The sequence below is a fragment of the Stegastes partitus genome, unplaced genomic scaffold (assembly GCF_000690725.1).
Source record: "Stegastes partitus isolate 25-593 unplaced genomic scaffold, Stegastes_partitus-1.0.2 Scaffold1171, whole genome shotgun sequence".
NCBI lineage: Eukaryota > Metazoa > Chordata > Actinopteri > Pomacentridae > Stegastes > Stegastes partitus.
This window is the reverse complement of record NW_007578902.1, coordinates 102,687-114,073: the sequence shown is the minus strand read 5'-3', so window position 1 is coordinate 114,073 and position 11,387 is coordinate 102,687. Positions and strand designations below refer to the sequence as shown.

Sequence of the window (11,387 nt, the reverse complement as noted above, 5' to 3'; positions counted from 1 at the left end):
ATATGGATGTATATTTCAGTAACCTGTAAATATGCAGAATATGGGCTCTTTAAAAAAATACAAAAATACATGATGAGATTAAATATTAGTCTGAAGGAAATTCTTCTGATAGATATTGCTAAAAAAAAAATCAAATGACATGAGAAAGTCAGTGTCTAACAAATAAAGAAACAATCAAAATATAAGTACAGTTCATTATGGAACTAAAATAAGGCTGGAATAGAAAGGTATAAAGTAATGCTGGCAGTTATACTGACTGAGCTAATAAATAATATCACACATTGTAGTGAAATATATAAATATAAACTTCTAGATCTCACTCTGCTCACTTTGTTTTACTGTTTGTTTTTTTGAGTTTTGAGGTCTGAATGCATGAATATTTACACCCTTTATATCAACTAAAACTGTAAAATTCTAAACATGTGCAAAAACATAATGCGTCTGCACTATTATTGCCTCGTAGTTTCACAAGTGTTGTGTTTGTTTTTCTTACAGCCAGCACATGTTTCCAGATTTGACTCCTCAGGCTGCGCAGAGGGTCTCATACTGCAGTTTTTCTGTGTTTGCAGATGTCGGATCGGAGGTGGACGGCGTTGAAAACGTCGCCAACCCTCTGGACGGCGTGAAGGCCGGACTGCTGGACAGCTCGGGGCAGCAGCTCCCCCTGCAGGCCGTCCACGTCAAGTGCAAACTGATGGATCTGCTCTCTCAGGTGACGAACGCACAGGTGGTTTTCTTTTGTGTCTCACAACTCGTTTCTCATCCGCCCTGTGAATTGGTCCTCTCCCAGGTGATCATCTTCCAGAAGTACACCAACCAGAGCTCGGTGCCCATCGAGGCCAAGTACGTGTTCCCTCTGGATGACTCTGCTGCAGTTTGTGGATTTGAAGCTTTCATTAACGGGAAACACGTGGTGGGACAGGTAACCTCGCTGGATTCCTTCTTTGCAAAGCTTTTTTCATATAAGTCATCCATTGCATGCATATATACACGCAGACACAGGTGAGAGCAGCCGTCCTTTACTATTTCAAGCAGCCCTTCTTCCAGTTCTCTGTTTTCACTTCCACGAGGAGTCCATGTGTCCAAATATACTTTCTACTCATAAACACATCTGTATTCGCTCGTATGCAACCTGCAAACCATAAAAACTGAGGGAGCTTCCACTCCTGGAACCACGATGGACATAAATAAAGTCTGCTGCAGTCCATCAGCGTTTTCTAAACGTTGTAGAATTTGTCTTTCTGAACTCTTTAAAGCTAAAATCAGCTTTTTCATTTTGAATATTTACCAAATACACCGTACTTCTGGTGTACCTGCAGCAGGTTAGATCCCTCCTCCGGTCCAAAACCAAATCGTGGCTCAGATAAAGGCTCTCTGAGGACCAACCGTGATGTTCTGTTGTCGAGTTATTATCAGTTGTAGAACCTGTGGAGGTGATTTGCATCCTTTCTGCCACTTTCTTGTACTTTTTCTAATGTGAAGTTTGCTTAACTTTCATGTTTTTGTGGCTGCTTTTTATCATATTCTATTATCTTATGTGTACTTTAGTTCTCAGCAGTTTGGAGGTTTTATCAGCGGAAGTAAAAAAAGACTCAGATGTTTAGTTTATTTTCTGCCAACACGATGCACAAGACAAAATGTAAAGCTGACACTGTGGTTTATTAACTTAAAGGAACCTTGTTTTTGTGTGTTTGTTCAGGTGAAGGAGAAAGAGACGGCTCGTAAAGAGTACCGGCAGGCTGTTGCTGCGGGCCACGGAGCTTACCTGATGGACCAGGACGCACCTGTAGGTCCAGGTCTACCGACGCCTGGCTTCTCGCAGGCTTCTGTTCGTTTCATTCATTTCGTCTTTGTTCCCGCCGTAGGACGTTTTCACCATCAGCGTGGGAAACCTGCCTCCAGGTGCGACCGTCCTCATCAAAGTCACCTTCGTGTCCGAGCTGATCGTCCGGGACGGGACCATTCAGTTCTCTCTGCCGGGGAGTGTGGCTCCGTGGCAGGAGGGCGCGGCGCTGAACCAGACCACACAGGTGAGAAGAGTCCCACCTGCTTACCTGCCACTTGGTTTTTTTGGTAACCCTCTAATGAGTGTTTTCAGCTACAGGCCCTTGAAGTACATGGAATTGGGTCGTTTTTTTTTCTCCGGCATTCTTCAGGCCTCATAATTTATAATATAAAACACTTTTCTCAAGTGAATAAAAAACAAAACAAAACCAGTCGCCACATGTTAATGTCATGTTTTGTCCTGCAGCAAATAATTTCGCCTTCCACATGTAACGAAGAAAATGTTGTCACTTAGCGGGTGAACTTCATCGCTGACTGTCAGCACGAACATGCTGGAGTTCACTCAAATAGAAACTCCTGAAAGGCTGAATGAAGGTTTTATTTAATCTTAGTGCTTGTTTTTTAAAAATTTATTTAGTATATTTTTAATTACTAGCAGTATTTCTTCAAGTCTCTTCTTTCAAACAGCCCTCTTGTATCCGATTTAATGCAAGTTCTGTTGGTCCTGAAATTTTTGTAGTATTTTTTATCAGTTAAAGCTGTTTTATCTGATTTAGAATTTCAAAATGTGTATCTGGACAGTTATATATATATATTTTTTTCCCTTCATAAATTTTTAAAAAATGGGATTTTTACCTTTCATTTATTGGAGCTGATTTTTACATTTTAAATTTTAGAAACTACAAAAACAGAAAGAATCGATCGAGTCGTGTTCGTCGTACGGTTTCGTCAGATACGCCTTCTGCAACGGTCGCATCGCGGTTCACTGTCTGTACTTTACGAGGATGAAACAATTAAAGAATCTCGAATCTCATGTTGCTGCAAATTTATCGGCCGACAGGTGACGGTGGAGAAGGTGTGTGTGACCGATGAGGCGGCGAGTCAGAGGTGAGTCACACGAAGCAGCGCAACTGTTTGTGCGCAGCTTGAATCTGTAGTTTTTCTAAATCAGCTCGCGGTTTGTCAAACATGTGGATGTAAAGGTGTGCCGTCCTTCTCCCCGCTGCAGAGAGTTCACCCTGGACATGTCCATCGAGATGCCCTACGAGATCACCAGCCTGCAGTGCGTCACTCACCAGGTCAAAACGAAGGTACTTGAGCTGTTTTGTTCCATTTCATCCCTCGTGTTTTTGATGAACTGGATTTTGCAGATAGTTGGTAGTTATTCATTCTCTTTTATTGGGCTCCTATAAAAGTCAGCAAAGTTTTAATCTGGGCTTCATAAGTTCAGAAGATCAAAGTCTACAATTAAATGTTGAAGGCTTTCAAATAGAATACTAAATTCCTAACAGGTTTTGTTTTTGATCTTGTGCCATAAGGTCCTGTTTTTTATCTTTTTGTCTGTACGCTGTAGAGAACTGACTGTAAGGCGGTGCTGAGTGTGCTACCAGGAGAGGTGATGGGTTCTGACGGGTTCCAGCTGTCGATCGGGCTGTCGAAGGTCCACATGCCGAGGATGTGGGTGGAACAACACCCTGACAAGGACAGCCAGGTCCGTCCATCGGTCCGACTTTTCTCTCCGTCACCCTGAAGCTCCTTGTTTCAACCGTCCGTTGCTCCTTCCTCCAGGCCTGCATGCTGGTGTTCTATCCGGACTTCGAGGTCGGTTCCAGCTCATCAGCCGATGAAGTCGTCCTGCTGTTGGACATGTCTGAGTCCATGAAGGGAGAACCTCTGCGCTCGGCCCGAAGGATCGCCCTGCAGGTTCTGAAAAACCTCGACCGCGACGTCAGAGTCAACGTTATTCTGTTCGGCACAGGTCGGTTTTATGCAACTTATGATGCAACTTTGAAAATACAGACAAAGTAAGTTTCAATTTTAATTCACTGAAAGGATGGAAAGGCTAAAAACACAAATACCAAATAAACACTACAGGTACACTAATACAACAGCTGGTTCACCCTCCTGACCTCAGCTGTTGAAGAAACAATCTGTCAGCATCAGAAGCAGTTTGGTTTCCAATGACTCAAAGCAATAATGAGCGGAAAACTGAAAAAAAAATATTGAACTAAAAGCATAAAAAGGTTTCTTTAACATTAGAACATCAAGACGACTTGAAGCAGTAAATTAAAGGAAATACAGTCATGAACCAAAGTTTCCATCCACCTGTAAAGTCCATGTTTATCATTCAGTCTTGTTTCCAGTGACTCCTAGAACTCTGCATTTTCTATGATGGAATCATAGAAAATTTACTTAGGTACTGTGTGTAAAGCTCCAGGTCCACTGGCAGCAGAACAGAACCAGAGCATGATGCTGCCACCTCCATGCTTAATGGTACGTTTGGTGTTTTTGGGGTTCAAGGCCTCACCTTCTCTCCTCCTAACATATTTCTGCTCATTGTGGCCAGATAGCTCGGTTTTGTTCCATCAAAGTTACGAATTTGAAAATGAGCAGAACCCAGTGAGAGATTTAGGCCGCAACCATTTAAGCGATTCGTATAAGAAACAATGATAAGTTCTGTACAGACACCTCTAAACAAATCTGCATAGAGAGGGAATAACAGAAAAAAAGAAACAGTGTCAGTCAGAAGATCAAGTGAAAAATGATTCTGTTTTTGAGTTAAAATGTGGAGTTTGAAGGAGAATTCAGGGTTTGTCCAAAGTCCAACATATTTGACGGTATCAGCTCCATCATGTCAAAAATCATGTTCTGGTTAAAAAGATATGAGCAAGTACGTTGCTTTTCCTTGTTCTTTTTTGTGTTCACTACAAGTCTGTTGTTGTTAAACCAGCTTTGATTGGACTGGAAGGAAATCTGAATTTGTAAAATGTGAAAATTGGGGATATAAATAGCAGCATCGTCAGCATAAAGGTGAAAGGCTCTCCGATACTAAAACTGTACGACACACCAGGAACTAATCCAACACTTCTTTGGTTTTGATAACAACATGAACAACTGCATGAGGAGTTCTGTGAAGAGGTTTCATCAGCCTTTCCTTTTACATGAAAGTTGCTTTTTGATTAATCAAATACAACATTTTCAATCAGTCGGTTAAATATTTTTTGCAAAACTGACGAACAGCTGCAGCAGTCAGTGGTGTTATCCTGATGTGGACTTTGTGTTTTTTTTACGTGTTAGATCACAAAGAAGCTTTCCCCACAGCACAGCCGCTCAGCAAAGTCAAACAGGAAGCTGAGAGTTTCATTAAGGTGAGTTATGATGCGTTATGCTCATCCTGGAAGCCTGGAAATGTTTAGCGTCGATACAAACTATAAAATAATGTCAACACTTTACTGTATTGTTGTACAATTTTAAGTAATATGAAATTAACTTTATTTGAATCATCATAAAGGAAATAAAGGCAAAATGTGCTTGTTTCTATGCTGTAGTGCCACCTGAGCACAGTTCAGACACCTTTAACATCAGCCTAATTTAATGAAACATTGCTTTTGTTTTTGTTCTGTAATTATAACTGTCATATTTTCATCAGTGCTTTGTTAATGTCCTGACTCACGGACACAGTTTTCTCAACAGTTTGTGCAATATCAGCTTCTCTATCATGTGTACCATTTCATTCCGTGTACAGCATCGTCGATGTATTGTTCAATATTTCATCATTATGTGTGATATTACTATATTATTACTTTTTACAGTTCTATTCTAGCCTCTTTTGTCTTGTATCGTACTTATTAAGTGCGCCGATGTATAACCGTCGAAGCTCGTTTATTGTTGTTCATCAGGTTTGTTACTATAAAGTCTTTTTCGGCGCCTCACTCGTCCTGCAGCTTTAAGAAAACCCATAAACCATATATAAAAACATCGATCAGGAGTGGTGTGCTTTGACTCGTGGTAGCGATTCATCCTACATTTATTTACGAAATATGTGGTGTTACAAATCCCCATTGAAATGTAAAGGAAGCCATCTTTGGACCCCGGTAGCTTCGGAAGGTTTCACAGTAGAAACTTCATTCAGAGTTTAAAGAGGTCACAAGGATTTAAATGTTACTCAACGAAATCCACGTTTTGATATCTATTCCTGTTTTCATGTCGTTGCAGTTAAAGTTGTGTTAGTTTTTCTAAACTTCAGATTTTTTTAGGCTAGTCACCCTCAATAATATTGACTGGAAGACTTTTCAGAATAAGTGCATTTAGCTTCCTCTACAATAACAATTCATACATAAAAACGTGGGCATTTTTGTCGTCTTTCGGTCCGTCTGAGTCTCATTGCTGAACGACCGTTGTTCATAAATCACCATTTGGTTTTTCAGAGCAATATCTGGCTCAAGAATTTCCTTCAGGGTTGACGAAGTTGATGTTTTGTCTGAATAACACAACCTGAGCTGATGTTTCCTCTCCCTGCTGTGGTCAGTACTCCTCAGTAGGGGGCAGCACCGAGCTCTGGAGGCCCCTGAGAGCTCTCAGCCTTCTTCCTCCGTCCGCCGGCGTCCGAAACCTGCTGCTGCTGTCGGACGGACACATCCAGAACTCAGAAGTGAGCCTGAAGCTGCTCCGAGACGACGCTCAGCACAGCCGCCTCTTCACCTGCGGACTCAGGTATCGTAAAGAAAACCTCACATCGACACTGTTTTTGTTGCTTTGTACTGTACTTTTACACTCTGTGATGCTGTTTAATTCACAAAGTGTTTTGTTTTATTTTGTTTTCACAAATCAATCAACCAACTAAATCTTCAGTCATGGGAAACTTATGGTGTTCACATGACTGCTCCACTTTTATCACTTCAGCAACTTTTTTTCAAATTGTTAAGATTCTCAGGTCGTGGTTCTTCTGGTAGATTAATCGTAGCAGCTTGACTTGCTTGAGTTCCTTGAAGACGTTCCACCTCTCATCCAAGAGGCTTCATCAGCTCTGACTGACTAGTTGGGAGTTTCAGATACTTTTATCCTTAAGGAGCCATGAACAGCTCAGTTTTAATTTGGGGTTTGTTGCTCCTCCCCCTCGTTATGTGGGTCGTTAGTGCTCCCCCTGACACAGTGGGGTTCGTTAGGGTCTTTTGTGGCTCAGTGTGGATGTGGTTTCATCTTCCTGGGGAATTGTAATTGAATAATTTGATCATATTTCTGACAATTTCTATCAACAATTTCATCTCAATCGCCGATTCTACCAGATCGCAGTCTCTACCATGACACACACACACACACACACATATATATATATAATTGGTGTTACAAATTAACTATTAATTAGGTGTAAATGTTGACGTTAAGCCCCTGTAGCATTGTTCACTGTGTGAATCGATCTGATTAATTTACATAATAGGGATATAAATGCCTTTACCTGTCTATAATAAATAATAAAACTGAGACCCTGCAGTGTTTTAATTATGGACATTAACAAGACTAATTTAAATTGATGCTTTTGGGGGTTTTTTTTAGTCCTTCAGGCGATCATGTTATTCTGCTTCCAGCTGCTCTCGTTTTTGTTGATTCATTTGATTTTGCTCTGAATAATACCTACAATTTTTCTGATAACTTTGTCTTTTGATATTTTATTGCGATCTAAGGTTCTTATGTGTGTGCCGACGTCTTTGATTTTCTTACTCGGCTTCTCTGTAAACGAGGCCGTCTTAGCTCGTCATGCTCAGAGTTTAACAAAATGTTCAGTACATGAATAAATACAAGGCTACAGCAGTAATAACTACTGAGATTAACCAAACTAAATGCAACAAAACACACATAAAGTCCCAAGAAAGCTGTGTTTATCTTTACTTTATAGTTTTTTTATACATATAAAGGTGTGTGTGTCGATGTTTCTTTCAGCCCGACAGCCAACCGACACATGCTGAGAGCTTTGGCCCAGGCAGGGGGCGGAGCCTACGAGTTCTTCGACCCAAAAACCAAACACAACTGGGCCGAGAAGGTGAAGCGTTCAATTAATCACATCCGTCTGCTAGCCGAGCCTCTGTTGTCCTGCACAAGGTCACAGGAAGTCAACGCAAGACACACAGTCACCAGCTCACCTTGTAGCTGCGCTAATTAATCACTGCACCTCCCTCATTAGTCGCTCATTGTCAGAGTTAGTAGCATTTTCAGCATTCACTTGTTCAATTGTGTGTTCAGGGCTCCAGTGTGCAAAGATTCTTGGTCGTGTGGTCATGTGACCAGAAATCTGTCAGTGCAGCGAAACATTTTAATTGGACGTTTAGCGTCGGTGAAAAATTAGCATCTGGTCTGCAAGGGAAGCTTCAGGACATAATCTGTGGTGGTTTTGTGTCTTTTTCTGGTTGTTTTGTGTCTCTTTGTGGTTGTTTTGTGTCTCTTTTTGGTTGTTGTGTCTCTTTCTGGTGGTTTCGTGTCTCTTTCTGGTTGTTTTATGTTTTTTGTGGTTATTTTTTGTGTCTTTCTGGTGGTTGTTGTGTCTCTTTCTGGTTGTTTTGTGTGTCTTTGTGGTTGTTTTGTGTCTTTCTGTGGTTGTTTTGTGTCTCTTCGTGGTTATTTGGTGCGTCCTTGTGAGGGGAGTGTGGCTCTTTATGTTCATTTTGTGTTTTAGATTTTTGCCTCTCTATGTTTATAGCTCTTTGTGATAATTTTCTGTGCATTTTAATTTGTGTTTTGTGTCTTTCTGGTTGTTTGTCATGTCTTGTGGTAATTTTGTGTCTTTTTATGGTTGTTTTGCGTCTGTGTTTCTCTTTGTCTGATTGTTTTTTGTCTATTTGTGATAGTTTTGTGTGGGATCAGGGGTTGTGCTACTGCATTTTCATTTTGTGCTTTTGCCTCTATGCTTTTTGTCTTTTTGTGATAGTTTTGTGTCTCTTTATATTATATTGTCTTTACATTGTGTTTTTCTGTGGCTGTTTGGTGTCTCGTCATGGTTATTTTGTGTATCCTTGTGGGAGGGAGTTGGCTCTTTTTGGTCATTTTGTGTTTTTAATCTTTGTCTCTCTGTGTTTACGGCTCTTTGTAGTTGTTTTATGTGTCTTTGTGGTTGTTTTGTGCGTCTTCCTGGCTGTTCCTCTGCTAACCTGTGTTGGCTGCTGCAGGTGTCCCGGCAAGTGAAGCGAATGGCGTCTCCCGGCTGCAGCTCGGTGTCGGTCAAGTGGCAGCAGTTCAACCCGACGGCGCCCCCTGCTGTTCAGGCCCCGAAGCAGCTGCACGCTCTGTTCAATGACTGTCACACGCTGGTGTACGGCTTCGTGCCGCACTGCACTCAGGTACGCAACTCAGACACAGGTACACAATTTATACTCAGGACTACTTTTGTCTGGTGCTGCCTTTGCTGGTTTCTTTGACTGATAGTTTAAGGCAGTAAGGCTTAGAAAGAAATATCCAGACTTCAGAAGCTGTTTGTGGTCGTATGACTCTTCATACAGGCGACGCTGTTCGGAAACCTGAGCGGTCAGGAGCTCCAGACCATGGTGTCGACCAGCGAGCTGCAGAAGACCAGAGGCACAGTAAGGACGCACACATTCGCACCGTTATACAACTAATGTATGATTATCATGGCACTCTTTTAAAAACTGAGAACCGGGTTGGGATGTCCATTATCTCTGACTGGGGTTTTAGGTTTTGTTGATCCCATTTACAGAAAGAAAGCCTGACTTTACCAAACGAGCACTCTAAAATCTCTATTTTTGACTTTTGTTGTACATCACACACATCTCATATCACTACAACCAGCATTCAGCTGTTTCTCTGGAAAACATACTAAATAAATGATGAGCTTACAAGTGATTTTCCTTTCAATTGTGTGCATGTGTTCAGTTTCTCCACAAGCTCACAGCGAGGGCCGTCATCAGGGATTACGAAGACGGCTGTCTGGACGCCAGTGAAGCTGAACACGAGGTGTGTTGGCGCTTAAATCTGAGCAGCTCATAACTGGATTCCACTCAGTGACCAAACAGCTTTTCCTTTTTCTGTCATTTATTTAAAAGTCTGGCTGTTTAGCTCAGCAGTTTCGTTTGGAATTGGTTCCGTTGGCTGTTAGCATGAGGCACTAACCATTAGCACTGGTGTCGGCATTAGCATTACTTGTTGGCCTTACTATTAGTTGTCAGCATTGACATTAGTTTATGGTGTTAGCATTAATTGTTGCCATTCACATTGGTTGTCAGCATTAACTTTAGTTGTTGACATTAGGGTTAGTTGTCAACATTAGCATTTGTCTTCGGTGTTAGCATTAGTTGTCTGCGTTTGTAGTAGGTTTCAGCCTTTGCATTAGTTGTCTGCCTTAACATTAGTTGTTGGCATTAGCATTAGTTGTTGACATTAGTGTTAGTTGTTAGCAGTAGCGTTAGTTGTTGGCATTAGCATTTGTCTTCAGCGGTAGCATTAGTTGTCGGTGATTGCATTAGGTTTCAGCGTTTGCATTAATTGTCTGCATTAACAGCAGTTTTTGGCATTGGCATTAGTTGTTGACATTAGCATCAATTGTTAGCATTAGTTGTCATTATTTGCATTCATTTTTTTGGCGTTAGCATNAGTTGTTGACATTAGCATCAATTGTTAGCATTAGTTGTCATTATTTGCATTCATTTTTTTGGCGTTAGCATTAGTTGTTGGCATTAGCTTTAGTTGTCCGTATTCACACTAATTGTTCGCATTAGTGCTTGTCATCGGGGTCGGCATTAGTTGTCAGCAGTAGCATTAGTTTTGATTATTTGCATTAGTGTTTGGTGTTAGCATCAATTGTCCCATCAGCATTAACTGTCGGCATTAATGCTTGTCGTCTGCGTGAGAATTAGTTGTTGTCGTTTGCATTAGTTTTTTGGGTTAGCATTACTTGTCGGCATTAGCATTGATTGTTGGTGTTAGCTTTAGTTTTCAGTTCGTATTAGTGCCAGTCATCAGAATTAGCATTAGTTGTCAGCAATAGCATCAGTTGTGATTATTTGCATTAGTTTTTGGAGTTAGCATTAATTGCCAGCGTTAGCGTTAGTTGTCGTTGCTAGCATTAGTTGTTGGTGTTAGCACTACTTGTCCCATTAGCATTAGTTGTCAGCAATAACGCTTGTCGTCTGCATTAGCATTAGTGGTTGGTATTAGCATGAGGTGTCCGATTAGCAATAGTTGTTGACAATAGCATCAGTTTTCGGCATTAACACTTGTCGTCTGCATTAGCATTAGTGGCTGGCATTAGCATGAGGTGTCCCTTCAGCATTAGTGACATTACACTTTCAGTCATTACACAGACTGACACTTTGAACTGCGCCGTCCTGAATGGTAGCACGTCTCAGGATTTAGTGTTTTCTGTACCTGTGACCTATGAGGTACCTGAATTTTGCTCTCTATTAGCATCAGTTTTGGCATTAACACTTGTCGTCTGCATTAAAATTAGTTGTTGGCGTTTGCATTCGTTTTCGGCGTTAGCATTGTTGTCGGCATTAGCATTAATTGTTGGCATTAGCTTTAGTTTTCAGTTAGCATGAGTGCTAGTCATCGGGGTTAGCATTGGTTGTGATTATTTGCATTAGTTGTTGGCGTTCACT

The 11,387-nt window shown here is 41.2% G+C and overlaps 1 protein-coding gene across 1 annotated transcript in view; it reads left to right on the top strand.

The window, feature by feature from the left end:
* parp4 (poly (ADP-ribose) polymerase family, member 4) overlaps window positions 1-11,387 on the top strand; it is a 36,660-nt gene that overhangs the window by 15,321 nt on the left and 9,952 nt on the right. The window contains exons 14-27 of the mRNA XM_008296956.1: window positions 527-712; window positions 791-922; window positions 1,700-1,786; window positions 1,866-2,030; window positions 2,846-2,892; window positions 3,014-3,095; window positions 3,359-3,496; window positions 3,574-3,763; window positions 5,083-5,153; window positions 6,314-6,498; window positions 7,723-7,822; window positions 8,943-9,113; window positions 9,273-9,353; window positions 9,664-9,744. Coding sequence (XP_008295178.1) covers window positions 527-712; window positions 791-922; window positions 1,700-1,786; window positions 1,866-2,030; window positions 2,846-2,892; window positions 3,014-3,095; window positions 3,359-3,496; window positions 3,574-3,763; window positions 5,083-5,153; window positions 6,314-6,498; window positions 7,723-7,822; window positions 8,943-9,113; window positions 9,273-9,353; window positions 9,664-9,744 — 1,716 coding nt within the window. The remainder of the gene's footprint in view (window positions 1-526; window positions 713-790; window positions 923-1,699; window positions 1,787-1,865; window positions 2,031-2,845; window positions 2,893-3,013; window positions 3,096-3,358; window positions 3,497-3,573; window positions 3,764-5,082; window positions 5,154-6,313; window positions 6,499-7,722; window positions 7,823-8,942; window positions 9,114-9,272; window positions 9,354-9,663; window positions 9,745-11,387) is intronic.